Raw genomic sequence first — 24,040 nt, forward strand, 5'->3', positions numbered from 1 at the left:
AAGCTGGATTTTGAGGAACCAAGCAGAACATGTGAGAGTGCTTTGCCTGAGACCACTGACACGGGGGTGAAAAGGAAAAAGAAACGACTGGGAAACAAAAGCGAGTTGGTGACCCCCGTGGAAAGACCGGAAATTGCAGCTGATGTGGGACATTCTCTGGCTGATGAGGCTGTGGTGATGAAGAAAAGGAAGAAGTGTAAAGACGAGCCATGCCATGTGCTACAAGAGAGTCCACCAAGGAAAGAAGGCAAACAGTTCACCTCTCCTTTGGTTGCAAATTGCAAACATGGTAACAGTGTTGAAGTATCTCATGATGGCAGTACGTCTGACCAAGCAACCAAGAAAACACTGAACATGGTTGCACATGCTTCACCATCTCCAGAGATGCCTGGAAACCAGGCATTATATAAGATCTCATATGATATGAGAGACAAGAAAAAGAAGAAAAAGATGAAATCCACTGATAATGTTTTGCTCGAGGGGAAATCGTTGACCGAGTCTGCTGAGTTAGAGCCCCAACAAAGCGAAACGAAGGAAAAGAAGGAGAGAAATAAGCAATCAACGGTGCCCAATGTCATATCCAGCAGCCCCATGTTATCAGAGACGTCTCTCTCAAAATCTGACATGTCGACTTCAGACAGAATCAAGAAAGAAGAGCACAAAAATGTCAAGCGAAGACTTCATAATCCAAGTGAGGACTTCCTTACAGACTATTAGTATGACCTTTCTGATTGGTTGTGTTTTAGAGTTAAATCAGCAGAGGAATTCTCAACAATCACTGAAACTGATGAAGCTTTCTCAGATGAACAGTGTTACAAGTGAAAATGTGACTTTTTAAAAATGTATACTGTTTTGTATCAAAGCATCTTCATTTACCCAGTTCTCAACCTTTTTGGTGTTGACATGAAATAACAACCTCACCACAACAAACTATGACAATTTTTATTTTCATTTTCCAAAATAAAAGCCCACGGATATGAAATATATGGAGGAAATATGTCACAAGTTTGTGAATTAGAACCACATTAAAAATGTAGTCACTTTCTTTATGAACACACTTTTTTTCTCATACTCTTGAATCATGACACAATTTTCTTCATTTCATTTGATGATAAAATTCCCATTTATTATCTAATGAGTCTTGGCACTGTTGTACAAACCAAGCCTACCAAATCCCCAGTGTGTACTTGTTCTGTTAATGGTGTTGGAAATTTCAATGGTAGCTACCTGTGCACGGGACCTGAGAGTCTGAGCGACTACTGGTGTTTGTTACAGCTGAAACAAAGTTCACCTAAGGCAAGAACTGTTGGTGTTAATATGGCTGATGAGATTAATAGGTGATACTGTTCCACTGCTGCTGTAAAACATTTTCAAGAAAGTAGGTACATTCCCTGGAATTTAATTTGTGATTCTGTTGTGTGTGTGTCTTTTGCAGACTAATATGCAAAATATTTTCAGTTTAATATATTTCAGTTTAATTCAAACGTGTCGTAGTTTAAAATCATCCAGCTTGTCTGATCCCATTTGTGAAGTAAGGGGAATCAATAATGGCATTCAATAAACTCTTGGAACAGTAAGGGTTGGGTTATATGTAAATTATGCTTTACTTAAAACGTGTTTCAATCCTTGGCTGCTGTATAAAGCAGGATTATGTAGCCATACTGTGAAATGGACTGTGTGGAAAGAGAAAAAAAGCTGTCATTGTAATTCAAATCCCCTTTTTCCTGCAATGTAATTTTATTTCCACTGGCAAACATGTCAAAAGGTTTTATTTTGAAGGCCATGCCCGGAAGTAACGTATCCCGCCAGGTCTAGCTTCATATACTTGAATAGACTACCTGTGAATGCTAAAATAATCAGTTTTGATTCTATTTTATTTTGGAAGAAGTTCGCCGGAAACGAAAAGGGCAGTCTTTCCCGCTGGTTTGACAGAAACATGTAAACAAAGGGAGGAACCTCGTTAACTGAAGTTTCGCCTGCAACTCGAGATGTCGTGCACAACTCAGCGCATTTTACGCACGGTGACTGACCACAACAAGCCAGCGGGCACGTTACGTAAGCGCGCAGCCACGCAGGCATTTAAACAGTGAGGCTGAGAAGCTCCAGCTGGAAACTTTTGCCCTGCTCCTGAAGAGCCCCCGAGTCCAGCGTGTCTTCGTCCGGACTCTGCACGGTGTCAGCGCCCCGACATGTCCTCCTACATCAACAGCGTGCGTTTCAACGAGGCCAGGCGGGTGGCGATTTTCGGAGGAACGCACGGGAACGAGATGTCAGGCGTGACGCTCGTGAACCTGTGGGTGAAGAACAGCGCCGAGATACAGAGGAAAGGGGTCGAGACCAAACCGTTCATCACCAACCCGAAGGCTGTGGAGAAGTGCACCAGATACGTGGACACGGACCTGAACCGAGCCTTCAGCCCAGAAAACCTCAGGTAAACGCAGCAGACCTCCGAGCTGTCATGTACAGCGTCGCTGTTGGACGTTGTTGTTTGTGTTGTTGTTGTTGTTGTTCCTGTGTGCTGTCATACATGTTGGATGGAGACTTTCCACAAAACAGATCCTCCTCTAACAACAGACCCTTATTTGATTTGACTTGTTAGGTTTTGAGCTCAATCTGATGAATAAAAAAAACAAAGACGTGCCACATGTGCTGTAAAGTGTGACACTGTCTGAATGGGCTTTGTTTGGACAGTAGCTACAGCTTCTTCTTCTTCTTCTTTTTGCGAATAAAATGACTAAAATCGAGGATCTGACTGGTCCAGCGTTAGATCCTTGACCACAGTTAGTGGAAATATGTTGTGAAATGTAGTGACAGCGCAATTATGTAACGTTATTGACACCGTTGACTACGTGTGTGCGCTCTGCCAGACAAACCCGAGCAAGACATCACAAGCTGTCTTGCTCAGAGAGCACAGGCTCAAGACAATAGAATAAGAAGAGTTTGGATAAACGTGGCCATGCTGATGGGAGAGTGAAGAAAGGGCTCACACTACACTAAAGGGTGGCTTGGACGCATTTACACTTGTTTTCTCCTCGGAATTCCTACAGTCAAACAGTCACGTGGACATTTCCATCAAACTGTTATTATCGCAGGTTGTGTGTTTACCATCAGCCATGCCCCCCCCCCCCCCCCCCCAGTCCCCGTCCCCCCCGTCCCCCCCGTCCCGTGCCCCCCTCTCCGGCCCTCTGCCAATAACAGAGCAGAGCGCCGTGTCCCCTCCTCCCGGACTTGAGCCGACTGTCCGCCAGCAGGAAAAACGTGAGCGGAACGTGACCGAGCTGCGAATGAATTAAGACGGCTATTTTTTTTTGTATTGTTATTGTTATTCGTGCCTCTTCGTGTGCACTACAGCGGAAAAATGGGAGTCTTACGCAAACGCCGGCTCATGTAGTCAGTGTGCATGAACACACACAGCAGCCTATTTACTAATGTGGTTGGATAACAACGTCCTATTCCACTATTCATATATCACCATAGGAATCCCATAATAACAGTCCCGTGGTTAATATAGTGTGTCAGTGGTACCCACTGGGGAAGCTGTATTTACTGTTGTTGTAGTCTTATTACTATAATATGTCTATGTGGGCCTAATCTTTCTCTGTCCTGATACTTTTCCTGTTATGGGGATATTGTCATCTGTATTGTGGATAGTGAGTATGTACAGTTGAGTGACAATAACTGGACTTAAAAGTGTTATTATTACAGACATGTATACCAATATTTTCACTATAGTTGCTTTGTGATGTTGAAGTTCAGTTGCAATGTTTCTGTGATTGCTGAAAATGTAGATTTTGAATGATCTTTAAAGATCTTCAGCTTACAAACTGCTTGGCCTCCCTCAAGGCAACATATAAGGAGATTAACAGCTCATGGTGTCCTTTCCCTCAACTTAAATAGACTGACAACTCTGTTCTTTCACATATTTACTATGTCCGAGTGACCTCTCAGTGGAGGCCGGTGTGTTGGAGACCACTTTATCCGCTGTACACTATATAGTTCACACTCTGCTTGTGTACCAATGCCCCGGCAGTCCAGACAATACCAGATATTTGCTAAAAATGGGGTCAAAAGAGCAGATGTGAGGGAAGCGAGACAATATGGACAGCAGAGGTGCTATTCTACAGTAGCTTTGAGAACGTCCTAGACTGGTGGTTATTTTGCTTTAAAAGAGCTAAGAGAAAAAAAGGGAAGCTCCCATTCTCTGCTCAGAGCGTGTAGAATCTGTCTGTCTGGGGGAAAAAAAGCTTAGCCCGGGGACAAAAAAACTACTTCTCAAGGATCCTTTAGTGGCTTGGAGAGAGTGGATCCCATTTCTTCTGAACGCTCACAAAAGGAACCCACTGAAGCTGAATCCAGCTTTTGTATTCTAGCATTGAACTTAATGGCTACCATGACTGTCTACATTAACCAATTAGGTGGAATCATGGTAATTATCAAGACATCATTTGTAGTTATTAATGTTCTTCTGTTATCCACATAGGACTGTAGTAAATACAAACCATACGTTCAACACAGAAACAAGAAGCTCTTGTTCTTTTCAGCTTTTAACGCATGTTGTACATACATATGTTAACCCCACAGTTACAGTTACAGATTTTTCCACTTATGGCCAACAGTTAGGTGAAAGTGTTACAGGGCATGTAGGACAAGTAGACAGCCTCGTGTAAATCATTAACATGCTTCATAGCTCATTGTTCCTTCAGCAGAATTGTCTGATAAGCTGTGAATGTTTTTTTTTATCGTGTGTGTGTGTGTGTGTGTGTGTGTGTGTGTGTGTGTGTGTGTGTGTGTGTGTGGTTGTGTGTGCTCTGCAGTGCCCTGGGAGGAGATGACCTGCCCTACGAGGTGCAGAGAGCCCAGGAGATCAACAGGATATTTGGACCCAAAGGAAGCCCAGAGGCCTACGATGTTATCTTTGACCTCCACAACACGACGTCCAACATGGGCTGCACTCTGATCCTGGAGAGCTCCAAAGACCACTTCAATCTGCAGATGATGAACTACATCAAGGTGATGGCCTTTACAGGCAAATGTGTGTGTGTGTGGTGTTCAGGAGCATTAGATATGCAACATTAGCTGTTCAAAATCGGTGGTGAGATTTGACACCAGAGCTCAGCAGGAAATGTTCCATGAATATGTTTTATGGCACATGCAGTACAGTATGCAGTTTTTTAAGAAGTAGGATTTTTAGACTCACTTCTCAGAATGAAAGAAAGTAAAAGGTGGGGGTCTCTGGTTTCCTCTCATTTCTGTCTTGTACATCATTGTGTGTGCTTTAAAAGTCAATGTTTTACTAATAGGTCTCTCTGGAGAGGTTCGGTTAACCTATGTTAATGATAAAATAATCAGTGTACCTCTACGTGTTGGACAAACTCATCTAAAGCATCAACCATCCAAATACACCAGAGGAACGCCTGTTTTCTTTGGTCATCATCTGCTTTGAGCCTGGGAAGACTTCTAGAAACACAAAATGCTACACAGAGATACATAGATAGAATATTGACTTCAGAAAGCACCCACTTACAAGTTCAGTCCACGATCATCAAACATCAGATAACAGGCTGAAACATCAGTAATGATGCTTAATCCTTGTGTGGGAAACTGGCTCATAGTGTTGTCTTTTATATCTTAATTCCTCAGAATAGAGAGAGTGTGCAGTACAGTACTCATTACTGTGGCTGGACTTAAACAGGTGGGTGTTGAGTTCATTCAGGCGACTCAGCCTCTACACTGATCCAGAGACTTCACTCAAAACAATGCTGTTTGTGCTGAAAATGATTTTAGCGAACACTAAGACACGCTATCAACTTAAACTTGATTCCTGCACATGCTCATTGCGTGTGTCTGGCTGTTATTGTACATGTCATATTTGTGAGCTGGTGCAGATTCAATTTTCCGTTCCGTCAAGCTGAACCTTGAAGCAGTCACTCACAGTTAGGTCTGCCTGAGACAGTCGGCTGATGTGTAGCTGTGTGACTATATTAAGATGTGTGTGTGTGGGTTTTTTTTTTTATATATATATATCTGCAGCTGAGATCTTGTTTCTGCTGGTTTTGTGTTGCAGAAAGCCATCGCTCCAGCCAGTTGTCTTGTTCTGCTGAATGAACATCCTCTTTTGCAATATTCCACTTCACGCTCTGTTGCCAAGCACCCTGTTGGTGAGTCTCTCAAGTCCAGCCAAATTGCTCTGTGGACAATGGACTTTGTTTAAGATATTCCCAGGGTGTCCGTTCAGCCGCTAGAGAATAGTTTCACATGTGCGAATGTGTCCTCTGGTTGTTTCATTGCAGGTCTGGAAGTGGGTCCTCAGCCTCAAGGTGTTTTGAGGAGTAACATCTTTGAAGCTATGAGGGTAATACTGAAACATGCCTTGGACTTCATCGAACTGTTTAATGAAGGTAGGGCAGGCATACCATAGCACCTTTTTAAAATTTTAAGCTATAACATACAGCGTCCAACAACAGGTCATGTCATAAGCACACATGGCCACTCAACGGGTTCATGTTTTCTAAAGTTTGCAGGATATTCTAAAGTATTAAACTGTCTCTAGAATCTGGGCTTGTGGACGGCTAATATTATGATTCATAATGTGTTATGCAATAGAAAAATAGGTTGTTCACAGCCAGTCTGCCTGTTTGTCAGCATCCTCGTGACGAGAAACATTTTGTGACAAAATGCCCATGGGTGCCCGTCTGATTCATCCAGATATACCTCCGCCCAGATCTCTAAATTTATCTGCATCTGGCTCATACTGCCTCCGCTCTGCCCCCCTTCTCTCCCCGAAGGCACGGAACAGTGTTTGCGATGTTTAGGTGCAAGGCAGCTTGTCCTTCCTCTTTTACGTAAACAAGCGGCCTGTGCCAAGTGTGAGTTGCAGTCTGTTGGTTTCCCCTGACTGGCCTGCTGTTGAATGGCCTGCTTGTTGGGACTTGGTCAGTTTCCATGTCATTAGAGTCTGGCTGCCAATGGCGTGGTAGTCTTCTGTCGTGGGGCCACACTGGTGCTGGTGCTGATGAATGCTCGGGCATGGTGATGAAGCACTCTTCCTGCACTTTGAAGCTGAGCAGCGTGAAGAGCTCGTTTAGCTGTAAGAGATTAGTTGTTACAGTTCTGTACAATAACAGTCACGCAGATTCAGTGAGAAAACTTGTTGTGACTGTTGGAACATTTGTCCTTTTGGCTCTGTGCTGCCGCTTGCATATCAATCCAGCTCAGTGGTCTTACACTGACGTGGTAAAGCGGTTCAGTGAGCACCTAAAGCTCTGCCAGAAACCACTGCACTTCCTGTTTAGTTCCGGAGATTGAATGAGACCACTTTGGCTCGGTGTGGCATTTTCCAGCTTCTTGTTCAACAAACTTAGAACAAATACTATGATGTAGCCAATATAACTATATAAGAAATTACAATCTGCCCGGGAGCACATTCTTTTTTTTATCTGCAATTACGCTCTGCCATGAAAGCCTGCGGAGTCCCATGGACAGAGAGTTTAGGAACCCATCCTTTGTTTCGTGTTATTTTAATGAGAGTTCGCTTCCAAGGCATTAACAAAGAAGCTTCTTTATAAGACTTTAGCAAATGACTCTGATTGAAGTTAGATATTCTTTCTTCTAGCTCAGGTCTTGATCGGAAACGATTTGGAAGAACGTGTCTTTGTTGCCTTTCATATTCTTACACAGAATGTATTTCTCTCCTTGTAGACTAAATTTAATGAGGGTTAGATCATCACTAGATTACAGCTTTTGTTCCTCTGATAAAAAATGATCAGAATATTCATATGATCTGGCATAGACTAACAGTATTCTTCTAATGAAGGGAGGCTCTATCTCTGTCTCTATGGCTGATTGGTCATCTGCTTTTCTTGATATTTTCTTCCTGTATTCTTTTTTTTTCCATTTCTTTTTTTTTTTTTGCTTGTTTCTTTTTCCATTTATCTTCTCTTCCTAAATTGCTTCATTCTTGTGTACACAGTTTTTGCTTCTCGTTGTTGGAAAATGATCGTGTGTCATTGTGCATTATTAAGTCATGTTTTCTGGTCAGTGTCCTCAATAGTCTTTGGAATACAGGATTTTACAGGATGCTTACAATATTGTGGATGTCGTTTTCTCTGTGGTCTTCAGGCATGGAGTTCCCTCCCTGTACAGTGGAAGTTTTCCGGGTCTCGGAGAGGATTGACTACCCCAGAGATGCCAATGGAAACATCATTGCCATGGTGCACCCCAATCTGCAGGTAAAGAATCGTCTGAATTACGGCTGCCTTCACTCTCTAGCCCGTATATCTGACCTATTGAACCTGTAAATATGAGCTATTATGAAAGAGGAAATGAGGCATCTTTGGTTGATGTGAGAATGTATTATTCTAATTTGAGCGACCCACTCAAGTTACTTTCTCTGTGGTTATTGCTTGTTGTTGTTTCAGGACTGTGACTGGGAACCGCTGAACCCCGGTGACCCTATGTTCCAAACATTTGATGGAAAGACCATCCACTACCAAGGCTCAGGCACCGTCTATCCCACTTTTATAAATGAGGCCGCCTATTATGAAAAACAACAGGCATTTGTGACCACTAGGCGAGAAACCTTGGTAGCAAGTTCCATCAGGAAAGCATGAAGAGTTGGATTGTGAGGCTAACAGCGATCATGAATATACGTTAGCCGCAACAACAATCTCTGTATAGATTTTTGCACTTTGTTCCTCACGTAATGACTAGATACCATCTTTTACACACTGATTTAGTTTTCTATGCATTTACTATCAGAAAATCTAATAACTATGCAAAGAACATTTGTGGAGGCTTTGTGAAGAGTCACTGTGAAAGTCTTTGATCTGAAGACTGGTATATTGCTGTGGTAAGTATTTATGATACTGCTGTAATTTTTAAAATATATTTACATTAAATCAACCAAGTTTTTGTAATATTAAAAGGCCAGGCCTAATCATTGATGGCTTATGAATCATTATACAACACTCCTACTACTGCTCAGGACGGCCATTGAGGATCATAACCTGCAACTTTTGACCCAAAACTGTAGTCGTTTGTCTTCTTCTGAAAATATATTTGTAACATCTTTGGGAGGGTGTTCGTGGCCTTTGATTCTACCTACCTGTAACTCCAATGGTTGCATCCGTGGTGCTGTCCTATCGTTGCCTTAATAGAGATTTCAGAGAAAATTGCACAAATAAATTTGGAGTGGAATTTGTAGATTATATGTGTTGGATAACAAGATATTATTTTGATAAGAAATGGCATATGTTCTGTTGTTCTATACAAATGGGATGCAGTTTGAAACATGTTTTATAATAATATATTTGTGTCTATTTTGTATATACGTGTACTGTATGTTTGGTTTTCAGTGATGTATAGGATGTGTTGAGTCTTGGAAAGCGTATGTACTTTCTAATATTTTTACGTCTTTGTTGTCTCGAAGTGCATCGCTGTGGTCTTACAGTAATTCATTTTTCATTCAGCAAAATGTTTGGTAGCACCATTGAAATGATTAGTAAAGTTTACTATCCTTGACGTCCTGTGGAAATTGTCCATTCAATAAATGTAGTACTATGCTGTTTATTGTTTTTGTGTGCCCTTCATTCTGTGTGGCTTTGACTCGTCATGCTCGTTTTGTCATGAAGGGAGGCACCTGCAGCCACAAGAGGGCGTCACATAACCACTGATTAAAGTCCTCCCCATGATGCACTCTGCTCCGGCATAGAACATACTGGAGCAGCCTGTTGCAGACAGTCAGAGCTGGATCTATGGCTCCTCAGTCTGCCCCTGGTGCAGTGCATGTGAACACATTGTAGCCAGCGTGCAGTCATTCAAGGAATTTACCCTTTAACTATTTCAATACCTGTCCCAGAACCAGACCTAAAGCTCAAATATGCCATCCACATTTTAAATTTTGACTATATTACTTCCATTCTATTTTATTCAATATACATGCTCCATTATGTTAACTATATCTGGAAGAATGTCCATATTGAAATTCTTTATGGTGACATTAGGGAGCAGATTTTTTGGGACATTTCTTTTTTTTTTTAAACATCTGTTAATTGACATTTTAGTTAACAAACAAGCAGTAAGCACTGTATTCAAATGATATAAAATATTACAAAAGAGTCCTGACTTCTAATTTTTACTATTATTATAATTTTTTTAACTAAATATTAATTTGAGTATTTAAAATCCTGACCAAAGCTTATTCTCGTTTGTGTCATTTTCAGCAAACCTCTGTGTCTTCTTTAGCACAGAACACACTACTGCCACTGCATTATAACACAACACTGGGTCACTTCTGTCTTGTCTATATACTGTACACAGCATGTTGCAGATTACATGTTGAGACAGATGTGTTTACAGTGACGCATCCTTTTTCAGAGTATACAGTAAATACTGCAGATTGTTCATGTCTTTCATCCTGTTTCTTTGTTGCTTCTCATTCGCAGCAGTGAATTCCCTTCCACAACTAAATTAGACGTTTCAGGCGCCCCGGACATCTGCAATTGAATGGGAGTGAAGCAGGTCGAGAGGTGTGGCGAAACATTTAACAATATGTTCAGCTGTGGTGTTTGAAGGGTTGGATGACGCAAAAATGTGCAAAAACACACAGTATATCATGATGGAGGTGTCATTTAATCTGCAGTACATGCACGCTTGGATCACAACAGTGGTGAGTTTGTCGTTTGATAAATGAGAATGAGATGTAAAGAATGTTGTCTGCCAGCTACGCTCTCTGTGCATTTACCCCGTCATGTCATTATCTTTGGAATGAACTCAGCACTGAGCCAAGAGTCATCAAAACCTTACGTCACCTTTTTGTTTTACTGATATGAAACAATGATATCAGTGAAGTATGAGACGTATGTCTCCAGCTGAGACATACTTCTGCATTCCACAAGCTGACTGTAATGAACACTTGTAAATTAACCAGAAAAGTACATACATTTCCTGCTATATCATGTCAGGCTTGTGATTAGTAATTCAGTTTCATGACTACAGGCTAGTTGTAGCCTTCCTCGTCTATTCATTACAGTAACCCAATCAGGGCTCTCAGGCCTGCAGCAAGTGCTGATCAATGATTCCTCCTGGCTACTGAAAGCTTTTAGGAGAATGACCTCTCAGTTCTGGGCAGGGATCCAAACAGGGAAAATACCAAGCCTCCATCTCTGCCTCCACCCTCTCCTTTCATTCTCTGTCTGTAGTGATAACTTTGTCCTCTGTTGTGAAGCATTACAACTACTGGAAGTCTCCTGCTTGTCTACGCTGTCTGTCTGGTGTGCCACACCAAAGATTATTCTCCAGTGATCAAATAGCATCAATCAAAACATGCAAGAGAATGAGGATGTGTTTATCTATTGTAAGTTATGACATGTGCCTGTATACTGGATGTTTTATGAGTCTGTGGTGGCCAGTGCTATCCTCTATGGCATAGAGGATAGCACTGGCTACCACAGACTCATAGAGTCTATGCTGTTGCATGCTGGGGCAGCAGGCTGAGGGTGGCAGACTCCAACAGACTCAATAAACTGATCCGCAAGGCCAGTGAGGTTGTGGAGGTGGAGCTGGGCTCTCTGACGGTGGTGTCAGAGAGGAGGATGCTGTCCAAGCTGCGGGTCATCTTGGACAATGCCTCACATCCTCTCCATGACGTACTGGTCAGACACAAGAGCACCTTCAGTGGGAGACTCATTCCTCCCAAATGTACAACTGAGCGCCACAGGAAATCATTCCTGCCTGTGGCCATCAGACTGTTCAACTCCTCCCTCTGAGTGTCAGACACTCAGAAGAAACAGACTGGAAATTTGGACCTCACTACTACCTCACTATTATTTATTCTTTAAACGTTCCAGTGCACATACACACACATACATACATATATTTTGTTGTGTATATTTTTTACTTCTATTTTTCACTTTTATATTGTAAATGTGTATATTTTTTATTTTCTATTTCTTATTTTTATATTTTGTACATACTTTAGTCCTAAATGTATGCTACTTTTCTCCTCTTGAATGGGAGCACTGGTACTGTACAATTTCCCCTCAGGAATTTCTGATTCTGATTCTGATCCAATATGCCTGTCCATGCTGTTAAAACCATAAGTGAGGTAATAGACCCACAAATGGACCTGTGTAAACCCAATACAGGAGGCTCCATGAGCCAGGGTTTCTCATTGTCTCATTGAAATAGACCTGAGATAAACTGGCAACCTGTCCAGGCTGTATCCTGCCTCTCGCCCAATGTCAGCTGAGATTGGCTCCAGCCCACCGTGACCCTGCAAAGGATAAGTGGTTGTAGAAAACGGATGGATGGATGGATGGTGTGAAACAGCCTGGTGGTTGATTGATTGTTATCAGAGCGATGAAGAGTGATGGACTCTCACTCGTCCACTGCCTCCACATCTAGTACTTGTTGCATTCACTTGCTATCGGAATTCTTTGGACTATTGAGCATGACAGGGGATATTCTGTGGTACTCAAGTCATATTAGATATTATATCTAGAGATATGAACAGTGTGAACATTTGATGGTAGAATGTTTGTGACATTACTATCATACAGTAATATCTACTCTGTTAAGAATATGAGCTAAATAATTATTGTGTTTCTATGTTCACTTTTGAGGTGTTTTTCTCTAAATGTTTGAGTTACATGAGCAATGTTATTGTTTTTTATTTTCCAACTCAAGCCAAACACACCTGCTTTAAAATCTGGTACAGAGGTGTGCTGCATTCATTTGATTTTCATAAAACAACATATACAACGTAGTTGTCCGAGCAGCACGTGAAGGCAGCATGTCTCAATACAGGAAGTCTTGAAACTTTTCAGCGTTGTGACAAACTTGTTATCCGCTCCTCACACACTCTCAGTGCACACGTACGCCTGCTGTTTGTAGCCTATGTGTGGGAGACTGAAGATGGTCAGAAAGTGCTCAAGTTAATATCGACTGCCTGTTTTTTTTCTTCAATCAGAGGAGGAGAGGAAGGTGGGTACATGCGACAGACTAACTGTCGGCGAAGACACACAACAGTTAGCTTCAACGTTTCTCTCTGACTGTTTCTCACTACGAGACTACGGTTGGCGGTAAGCCTGCTTTGAACATCGATATGTGGGAACAGGAGGAATTTGCGAAACACTGGAGGAATGAATTTCCCGACGGGGAAGTACCCCAAATGGACTTGAACTCTGTAGAGGACATCGAGTCGGAGCTGGAGGCATCTAAAACCAACCTGAAGAGGCTTCAGAAGGCTCTGGCGGAGGAGAAATTCAAGGTGATCTACCTGCAGACCACCATGGCTCGACAGAAGAGGCACGACCCGGAAAGGTTTGAAGGCAAAGATGAAAACTTTAACGCCGACACATTTGTCTTTTCCAAGACGGGGAATATAAGGAAACCGCATCGGCGGGATGATGAGAGCGACGGGCAGAGGACCAAGGTGTCTGACACTGGAGGCGTGAAGCTCCACGCGGCAGGTAACATAGCGGGTATCGCGAGCTCCTTCGGCCGGGAACGGAGCAGGTTCAGCGGCAAGACAGGTAAGCCCGTCCCCATCCCCGTCCCGCCAAAGAAACCCACCTTTCACAGAGGGAACACGGCCACATCTGGCGTCTCTCAGCTGAATGATAACGAGGTGGCCAGCGACCGAGAATATGAAGATGCGGAGCTGAATGAAAATTTCGTTAGGAATAACTTGTTGGCACCAAAGACCGTCGGCAGGGACACCCGGCGGCCTTTCCGCCACAGCAGGGACTTTGACTCCGGCGACGACGGCAGGCTGTCCCCATCCTTCCCGCAGATTCACCGCAGAGCCTCCCGCGGCTCCGGGTGCAGCACCCCTGACAGGAGGAGTGATGGTTACCTGAGCTCCGACCACGACGACTCCTCTTCTGCAGGTAACACGTTTAATGGCAAATGTGCTGTTAATGCTGGTAATAAAACGAGAAATAAGCATATAACGTCACAATATCACTACTTCAAATAGAATAATGTGACATGGCATAACTAACACAACATAACTGTGCAATTAGTGACTGTAGCCTTCAGTCTTGATTCTAGACAGATAAAAACCCTGTTTGAGGATCTGGCTCTTCTGGAGCTAATTCATTTTAAATGTGGCAAGGGCCCTAGACATCTTGACTGTAGCATAGGGAAAGACAAAAGGGAACTAAACCAGCTTAAATATGGCATGTTTTATTTGAGAAAATGTTTCAGCCAATCAAATGCAAGCATTGCATTATTTTTCGATGCCTCTGTGTGCCCACAGCCTCATTCGCTGCCCTGCAATACACAGTCTCTGACAATTGATCAACAATGTTATGTGATTTGTTTGTTTCTGGCTCTTGTTTCCTCCTGCCGTGACTAGCCAGCTTCTCCATTTGGAGCGGACATCATGGAACAAAAGAGAGCCTGCCTATGTTTGGCTGGGGACCAGATTTAAAGTAAACTGAATGCTGAAACCTGACTTAAAGGAACTAACGCCTTACTATTACCACAAAGCCTGCCGCAACATTTTTCTTCAGGTAGCAGCAAAACAGGAAAAATAAGCAACTGCAGTACTGATAAAGAAGTTATTTCCTGTCTAAACCACTGCTCCAGCATCATATTGTTTTTTTGTTAACCATGTAGATTAGTCGGCCCAAAGTGTTGTGTACTTTTGGTAAAGTATGTTAACCAATAACTTGTATGTTGTTGCATTAGTGTAAACTTGTGTTTCCAGTAGTGTACATTAAGTAGTCTATCTAAGAGCCGGACCTGTGGGAACTGGGGTCTGATCTTTGGGAACGGATTTCTCAATTGTAGCTAGGGGCCAAAAATGTTCAGCGTTCAGTTAGATCAGCCCCAAAGGAGCTGCAGGGTAGTTGGGGGTGGCAGCTAAGGGAGCTGAAGCAGTGTTGACACAGACGCAGAGCAAATCCAGTGTTTTGACAGTTGATATCAGTATCATCTTCTTTTTTTTTTGTTTGTGAAAAAACAAACCAGACTTTGGCTGCTGTCATATATTTTAAAATGTGGAGGAGATTGCGTTCGTTGCCATGTAACTCATTATATTATAATCAGATTCAAAGTCTTTCAGCCCGTTCTAACCCTCCTGATAAGATGTCAGGCAGGTGCTGCTTGACGTCATATCCCACGATGTAAACATAACACGTAAATAGTGAGCTGTAGGTACTGATAAGTTGGATTTTGTTATCTTCGGACAGAGCCTGACTAGCTGTTTTCCCCCTGTTCCAGTCTGTGTGCTAAGCTAAGCTAACTGTCTCCTGGCTCCAGTAGTTACTGTACAGATACAGGAGTGGTATTAATCCTCTCATCTAACTCTGGTCTTTAAGGTCTCAGTTCAAAAGGAAAACTCACATCAGTACGGAACAAAAATCAAGGCACTCACCAATGATTTGTTAGTAGTCATAGTTTTAAGACAAAGGGTAGGTACCCTGGTACACACAAGAACTATTTACATCACAGCTTTGGAGAAGAAGAGATCTTAAAGAGAAGAGAGTTAAAGTAATAATATGGAGGCTAGTCCAGGAAGCAGGATTCACACAAATGCTGTGGCATTACTTTGGGACTTCCTCAATAAAATGTGGCAATACTGACTGAGATTGTCTGCATGTCATGAGTTAAGAGTCGATGACTAACTCGGACATGAGAATAGATTTAAGGAAGGCTTTTTGAGCAGAAAAACTGTTTTTTGTGACACATCCTTCTACCCCAGTCTCTGCTACCATTAATATTTGAGGATTATGGGTGGCTCAGTACTACTTGTTTGGCTCATGGTTTCATTCTTTGTGGTCTGTGGATGGCATTTAATGATTAGTATTTGAAGTGAGGATCCCAAAATCTAGAAATATTAGCAGGTAGCAGGATGAGACCTTCAGGTTCAGTGCTTCCTCTCCATAACAGCTAGACACCAGTTCAATGAATACTGACACTAAAGCTTTTTCTTTACACAAAATTGACAAAGGAAGGCACCCAGCCTCTGTTTGAAAGGGAGTCATGATTAGATGTCATATTTGAGGGCAGTCTTTTAAAGACGCACCTTTTGTTGAAATGGAGACACAAGTGTGTGGGAAATGGCTCCAACAGAAAGTTGTTGGACATGACTCAATGTGAGAGCGTTTTATGTCTCAAGAGCTGGTGTCGTATCTAGCATACAAAATCAGATGAGCCAAGAGAAAGCAAACACCTGCACACATAGTTTATCTTCCATTGTAGTGGGTTAGGGGATGTATTTTCCCATAAACCAGTGGGTCAGTAAGGATAAGCACTTACTGCATGTCTCTTAATCTATTCCATCTCTGTTGTCCAACAGGATATTGATGTTGTGCTCAGACAACTGAGATATTTAGTGAGAAGGCTTGAAAAAACAATGGAGGGTGTGTAGAGCTGTGGGAAAAACTAGAAACATTTTTGGGGGGCCTCCTTGGCTGTGAGGTCAAGTTTTTTTAATTGAAGTAAGCAGCAGTTGTCCGGCTGCTTTTCAATTGGCATTATGGGATCCAGTCCTCTCTTACTCCCACGCACACCAGCAGTGGGCCCATGCCAGGGGTCTTGCTCATACTGAAGCCTTTGTGTAACGTGCGTTTGCTGGGAAGAGGTCACCCATCAGGTCATGTGTGTCTGAAGCCATAGGTCTGGCCTCTCTGTGTGGGTCCTGATTCACCTCTGATTCACGGCACAGTGTTGGTCTGAACCTGGAGTCATCCGCTGTTATTTCAAGACTGTTAACCTGAGCTTCATTGTCTTTTGATGATTTTGTTGAAAAAAAACTCACTGAGCGAGTCCGAAAATTGTGAATAGTTTTCACTGGTGTTTTGTTTTGCATTAGTTCAGTCCAGTCATGCCAGCATGCAGCAGACAACTATTAGGAGTGATGGGCAGACTCCAGTTTTCAGCTATGCTAACTATTTAAAGCATTTTAATGGAGTGCAACTAAGAGAAAGAGTGAGGTAGAATGAGAGAGAAAGTGTAACACCTTGTTTATTTTTAGCTCACAGCAACTTTGATCTGCATCGAGAAATATGTTTTTATTTCTGCACAGCTCGCACTAAACTGGGATGACTCACTGTTTAAATGGTGGTAAAGTTTCAGCTGGCAAACTAAACGCGCGTGATAGTTTACTTCAGTTTAGTTCATCTGGTCAATTCAGTAGGTCACTCTGCCAACAGGATGGCCCAGCTGAGAGGACTGTTTCCTCTTCCTCTTACCTATAACACACTTCTCTCACTTATCATCTGGTGGCTCAGAAAACAACGGGGCGAGAAACAAACTCTTTTTGTGCACAAAGTTCAGCACAGTTCACTTGCATTCAAATGTTCAGCAGTTTTTGAAAAGTCTTTGAAATATGAAATCTTGTATAACTGGAGTGAGCGAGGCCTGATAAGAGTCGTCATTTCCAAAGCCTTGCGGGCAACATATGAAGATGAGTCATCGCGTAAATAGTAACGCTAATAAGAGATATTCTGTGGTAACAAGTATTTTGGTTCTGGACTGCGGTCGTATCATTTTGGAATTAAAGTCTTTGGAGTGAAGTCCCTGTCAAAACATACAATTAGGGAACAACATGTTTAATGTTAGCACAGCAGTGTACAGACCGTGTTTGAATAGTCCCAGTAGACCCAAAGTGTAAAAGCACAGATTGTTGTCAGTGTTGTTTACAAGGTGAAATAATGATCAAATCCACTCCGCTCCAATCACCACTTTCTGTTCAAAGGAAGTATTTCATAAGAAATAATTTTCCCCCAAAATGTGACCGGTTTCTACTGTAGTGCTTTTTGGCATAATGAACTGCTGCTGTGATGTCATGAATAAAACTGTATCACCAGGCAGGCTTGGCAACACATGTTGTGTCATCCTGCTAATAGGTTAAATTTTCATGTCTGTGTGTGTTGAAAGCAAAATAAAAAAAAAAGAACATGCTGATTATTTTAATAAGGCTGTTACTATGTTGGCGTTGATAACTAGAACAAACCTGTTCTTGTCACTCAACTGGAGGGCGATTGCTGAATATGACACACATATTTCTCTTTTCCCCTGGGTTGGCTCTTTCTTCCCTCAGATAAGCAGGGCTTGTCCAGGCCCGTCCTGAATAGCATGCGCAGCAGGGAACTATGAGCCTGTCATATTGTTTCCATTTTAACACTCTATGGTGTTAATGGCAGCTCAGACTGTTTGATTTTGTTTGTGCGCATCTCATAAACCTGTGAATTAAAGTGTTCGGCCTCTGAGGCCTCAGTGTGTACCCTTTCTTCTAAGAATGTAGGCAAAACAATCCCCACAAATCAGGGTAAATCTCTCCCAAAACTGCGGCTCATCTGAGTTATTTCTGAGGCAACACTGCTGTAGAACTCCTGTGGTGGTGTGTGGACTCTTTATGGTAGCACATAAACATAAAGGTATAGTTCTCAGAGGATACTACTGTAGTTCTGAAACGTATGAATTGATTATTCGAAATGTTAGGATTTGCTTTTTTTTCAGTTTTATATAATTGAAAATCGTAAATCTTTGGGTTAAGGACTGTTGATCAGACAGAAAAAAGTCACCTTGGGCTCTGGGAAATCCTGATTTTTCATTTTAAAGACTAAATGATGAAGTGATTGACTAATCTGCCCTTAAACTTACAGTATACATCTGTTGAAAACAGGCAGAGCTATGTGGCCACATCATGGTTTAAACACTTTCAAAAGAAGAAAGCTGGCTTTGATAATCGCTTTACTGTTTCAATCACTTTTCAAGCAAAATGCCAAACATTCATTGATAATGAAAACAATAATTGGCTGCAGCCCTTGCATTGTTTTGTGTGTGAGATTGTGATAGATCACACATTCTGCTGCAGTTTTACTTTGATTTATTGCCCCTTTGGAAAGCTTTATTTTAACACTGTGAAGATTCCTTTAATGTTCAAGATTATCTTTGAATATTTTATGGCCACCATTCCTGTATAACATCTACCCCTGTGACCTCCTGTGGAGCCATATTGGGAGCAATGGGACAATTTTTCACATTCTGCAAATCTAAAATCTCCTCAAAGTGAAGGCCGTCAAAGAATCCATGGCTTTAAAGCTGTAAAACTAAAATACTATTTATGGTCTGACTTGTCCCTGTGTTACCTTGGTGATGAATGCGTCGTCTTGGTTGTGCAGGCAGCCAGGCAGACAGGATGTATCTGTGATAGAGGAGGAGGTGTGGGGTTTTGTAGCATCATCGCTTGTTTAGAAGGTGGATGCAGGAGTTGAATATGTGTCTGTGTGTCTAGACCTTAGTTATATATCTGAGGTGTGAAATGCAAGGGCAGGACTTGCAGTGCAAATAAGAGATCTCTTATCCACACATACATCTAGCATAGTATGTACACAGGCACATATACACATGTTACATATATACTTGTATATACTTTGTCCTCTGTTTTCTCTAAATCACTTGTGACTGTTCTATTCATCATAGCAATCTGCAGTTATAAACGTAACCAGACCATGTGAGTGTAACAGAAGTGTGGTTAGCTCTAAAGGGGCGTTTTTCATCATAGCAGGATTTCCCTCACTGCAATCCCAGGTTCAAATAATACTCAGTGTAGTTACTGTCACCCCACATACAACCCTGTGATGTGACCCAATCTTCTGTGGTCTGCTGACGTCAGCAGCCAACTGCTGAAACTGTGAGCAATGAAAGAGGCGGGGGTGCCAGACAAGATGCATGACAGCAATTATGACATTATATGGATTCATTAGATAATGTGACCAATTAAAAAGTGACACATAGTGAGCATTTGGTTTCATCTCTTTATTTCTGACAGTGTCACTTTTGTGGTTGCACCTACTGAGGCAGAAGATATTTTTTCCACAAAGTTGGTGGCTTCATTACAGGACAGCTCCTGTCAACAAATATGAACTCAATGCCATGAAAGTAGAGTGTTGTTAACGGTACCTGATTCCCCACCAGCTTACTGTTTCAGAGACATTTGCACACTGCCCTGTGAACGTGTGTGCGTCCATTCCTAGAATAAACAAAGGCGTGGACCTCCCAGGGGTTTGTGATTAGGCCCATAGCTATCCTGGAGAGGTTTTCACATTAAGAGGAGCAGGGAGAGGCTACAGGCTAGGAGAGGTGACGGTTATCTAGAAACAAAGCTGCGCCCTCCACCCACCAACAAAAGCCCCTGCTACTGTTCCCCTCTCCCCTGAGACGGGGCTGAGCTGGATTACCCCTCACTCACCTTTTCTTGCCCGAGTCAACGCATTTATCAACAAAGATTAGACAAACAAACTGAACCAGCCATCTCACTCACTGCGTTTCAGATTATGGCTCGGGGCGAGGATTTTACACAGACAGGAAACGCAAATGTTCTCAGTTCAAATCAAATTGAGATGAGCAGCTGCATTGTAAAGAGGCGGCTAAGAGTGGTGGTTTTCCTGTCAGTTAACTGATTCATATAGCTCTGCTGCAGCACTGATAAATGAACCAACCACACGTGTGTCCTAGATGAAAGTGACGTCAATAAATAGATCTCACTGGTGATGTGCTTCTGTTGAGGAGAAGCACACTGGCTACCAGGCTAATATGGAAAGTGGGCTAAACACAAATTACATTTAGCTAAAATAACTAACTCCACTGTAACTCCACTATATGACACTACTCTCCCCTGGCCTCCTTACTGAGAGTAGAGGAAGAGACTCATTTCATCCTGTTTTCTCTGAAAGGTTTCCAGTTTCTGTTTTCCCCTCAGTTCTCAGTCCATAAGGGCACTGTGACTCTGACCAGAGCACTAAATATTATGGTTGCTCAGAAAGTGGCTAATATAAGATTTGTTGGTATTTCAAAGCCCCCACTCGTTGTAAGTCTCTCTGGAAAGTAGTCTGAGCTACATGTTTATGACGAAAACTGTAAATGTCATTTGTTCTTGTGCTGTGAGAAGTGAGCTCAGTTCAAAGCACGTTCAATACATTTATGCTTTTCTGTTTGTCGTGGGAATTTCAGGAAAACAGAAGACTGGCAGCAAGGGAGTAGTTCTTGTGGTTTTATTCGGACGGCCCTGACAGCAACTCAGTTGCTCCTGCCCGGCTGACCGTACTGCATCTCAGAGTGGTCTGCTTTTATACGGCATGTACAGCAAGGAATGTGAACACTTGTAAGACATATGTCACTCTCTTTGACAATCATCACCTTGTAGGAAACAAAGCCACAATAAAAGGTAATTACAGACATCTGATAACACACAGCTGAGAATACGTAAAGAAGGCTATAGTCCTTTTGCTAGGGTCAAAGGGTACTACAACAAATCCCTGTGACCATAAATGAACTCTTCAGGGTGGGACACTGTTGTCAATTAATGACATAATCTAGATGCAGCTTGCTACACACACAAATAGCTCAACTTTTTTTATTTTCGACATCTAGCAAAAGGTCCTCTGAAATTAGAGAAAACACCAGGCCACTTCTGATTGGCTGACTGCTATGGCTGCCATGGAGACCCCAGGCCCACTGCATTCTTCTCTCACACACTGTCAGTGGGTGTGCATGGCCACATATATCAGTTCACTACTCCTACCTAATGGTTTTGCAGCTACTCCCACGTAGGCTGGAGGGGGTGTCTATATGCAACTATTTAATTATGCCCCCCCCAAAACTGTTGAGGTTGATGGTTTCAGTTCTTATTCCTGCATGTAGTGTGTGTTCAATATTAAATTATTATGAAGTCAATAATTACATATAAGTAAATAATGCATGTGATCAGTAACAGTACTCAAGTGAACTTGTCATAGCTTGTTTTTGTACACTAGAAAGAGGAGGAAATCGAAATGGTTATCAGATGTTATTGAGAAACGTTGTGCACTAGGCTAGTTTCCTGCCTTGTACACAATTAAGGTTTTTGTTGTTTTCTATCAGTTGTATGTAGCATTGTAGGTCGGTCTCTTGTTTCAGAAGGAAGCTGAATAAAATAGTTGGCCAGTGGGATATTTCAGTTCCTTGTTTAGCTGTTTCATATGATTTCATGGGTATAAGGTTGATGATGTTGACATTTGATAACCACAAGTTCCTAATACTTAGAAGACTTAGTGAGGGAAAACCACAGATTGGTTTGATGCTTAGTTGTCAATGTGCTCTTAACTAGTTTTAAGTCCAGATGAAGTAAAAAAAAAAACAATCTCAAACTATGTAGGATGATAGTGTACTACGATGTCCAGTAAATAAGTTGTGATGGAAGTCCTGGTCTTGTTCTGTCCCTGAATGTCGGCCTCGTCTTCTCCCTGCTGGTGTGTGAAGTTCTCATGGTGACGGTGTCAGATGGCAGCCATGTTCCGACCGGAGGACAAAGTGTCGTGGACCATCACCTCTGTTAAGAGGACTTGGCTCAGACTTTTAGCTTTCATAGCTGTCACAGCAGGACATGTTCTCATGAACAGACTTTTATTTTTGCCCCGAACACAAGGTTATTCTTTCTCAGCGCTACAGGACATCATTTGTCGCCAGCTTTAGTCACTCCTTCCCTTCTGTGTCCTTCTCAAGAAAGCTATTTTTAATGAAACACTGGCTGCCACTGAAGTATAGCGGCTTTAAAACACCTGTACTAAGAACATGAAGGCATTCTGCTGCTCTGGTTGTTATCTTGTGGACATCCTTTCCTACACATCACTTTCACTTCCGCTTATTGCAAGGTGGAAATAGAAACAGATGGACAATTAAACGGATGAATTCAAAGTTTTGTAGAATGGAAACCACTTGGTACTTGCTAACTATGCCACAACATAATATTATAACAGCTTGTTATGTACTACGACAGTCGGGATGGGAAAGCTTGCTTACTGGTTATCTGACTAAGTCAAGAGGAAGGAAAGAAGTGTTTGAGTTTCAGGTCACAGGAGCTCCCTATGTGAGTATTGAGTGTCATTATGTGTGTGATCCCATGTGCAAACACTAACTACAATGAGCCTGCAGGTCTAGGGTTAACACTCCAGTAGAAAGTTGTCTTCCTTTCATTGCTGTTTGCAGTGTTGAGGGACACCCTGGAGGACCAGACACTGTTTGTTTTTTGGTTTGTTAATGCATCATAATTACGGTTTGCTCTCTAATTCTCTAAACTCAGCCCTCATTTCATTGTATACATTGGATTTGTATGTGGTTTGCTCAGCATAAAGAGGGTTTCATGGATCATCGTTGATTCTGATGGCTTCTACTTTTTCAAGATATATGTTGTGTGTGTCACAGCCTCTACACATTCATAGTAGTCACCTGTTGGTTTGTTCTGCAGCTCAATTGGGGTGAGGTGGATGGTAATGCATACCCTCTCTGTAAGGGACAGGAACCAGGCCATGGAATGTTCATAAGACGCTTTATGTTTATGCTGTAATCCATAATGTCAAGGTTTATTTTGGCATTGAAGAAAGTTGCTTGTTTTTATCTTCGAGCAGAACTGTAAAGATGGTAGCAATGTGTGACAAATGACAGTGCCGCAGGTGGTTTTAAACATGTTATAGTGAATCCATACATTTATTAACAAGCTGAAAACAGGCCGATCTGGATGAATGGACTGATCTGCTGCTTATGCCTCGATACTGCAGCTTTCACTCTCTGCTTTGCAGTGAGTGTGCCTCTCATGTGTCAGTGTGTGTGTGTGTGTGTGTGTGTGTGTGTGTGTGTATATGTGTGTGTGTGTGCGCTGTAGTCTGATACAGTTAACCTGACTCGGGAGGTGTGCCAACTGGCCAGCCAATCCCTCTGCAGCTTCAGCATCGAGCTCACTCACCTGTGCCACATTTCATCAGCCACATCAGCTGTGTTTATGGAGCCTATAATCTAATAATCTAATAATCAGAATAGGCACACAATGAATTTCCTTTTTGACTTTGAGCCTTTGAGCATTAATTTGAGGAACTACAAGGAGTTCATGAAAAAAATGTTGAGACTGCTGCTGTTTTTTGTTTTTCACCCCTTCACCACTGTACTCACGTCATTGTCACATACTACATACTATCAAAAGTTACCCCAAAGGTAAACAGCTGAATGGTCCATCATGCAACACTTTTGTGACATCATGCTAGCGAGAGCTTAC

At 42.2% G+C, this 24,040-nt stretch overlaps 2 protein-coding genes across 3 annotated transcripts in view; both read left to right on the forward strand.

The window, feature by feature from the left end:
- Positions 1–2,127: 2,127 nt before the first annotated feature.
- On the forward strand, positions 2,128–9,565 carry aspa (aspartoacylase). Its single transcript, XM_070917791.1, has 6 exons — positions 2,128–2,431; positions 4,815–5,010; positions 6,065–6,158; positions 6,291–6,398; positions 8,119–8,228; positions 8,418–9,565. Exons 1-6 carry the CDS (start codon positions 2,190–2,192, stop codon positions 8,607–8,609), a joined length of 942 nt encoding a protein of 313 aa, XP_070773892.1. The 5' UTR covers positions 2,128–2,189; the 3' UTR covers positions 8,610–9,565.
- Positions 9,566–13,102: 3,537 nt separating this feature from the next.
- abr (ABR activator of RhoGEF and GTPase) overlaps positions 13,103–24,040 on the forward strand; it is a 121,965-nt gene continuing 111,027 nt past the window's right edge. The window contains exons 1-2 of one of the 2 annotated variants that reach the window (XM_070916911.1): positions 13,103–13,305; positions 13,414–13,889. In XM_070916911.1, the coding sequence (XP_070773012.1) occupies positions 13,103–13,305; positions 13,414–13,889 (679 nt within the window). Of the gene's footprint in view, positions 13,890–24,040 lie in introns of both variants that reach the window. The other variant, XM_070916910.1, reaches the window with a different exon arrangement.

The sequence above is a fragment of the Enoplosus armatus genome, chromosome 13 (assembly GCF_043641665.1).
Source record: "Enoplosus armatus isolate fEnoArm2 chromosome 13, fEnoArm2.hap1, whole genome shotgun sequence".
Classification (NCBI taxonomy): domain Eukaryota; kingdom Metazoa; phylum Chordata; class Actinopteri; order Centrarchiformes; family Enoplosidae; genus Enoplosus; species Enoplosus armatus.

Excerpts from the sequence above, each read along its gene's own strand:
- aspa (XM_070917791.1), top strand. The coding sequence starts at position 2,190 with ATGTCCTCCTACATCAACAGCGTGCGTTTCAACGAGGCCAGGCGGGTG. Across the intron at positions 6,159-6,290 it reads TGTTGCCAAGCACCCTGTTG|GTCTGGAAGTGGGTCCTCAG; the intron begins GTGAGTCTCTCA and ends GTTTCATTGCAG. Across the intron at positions 6,399-8,118 it reads CATCGAACTGTTTAATGAAG|GCATGGAGTTCCCTCCCTGT; the intron begins GTAGGGCAGGCA and ends TGTGGTCTTCAG.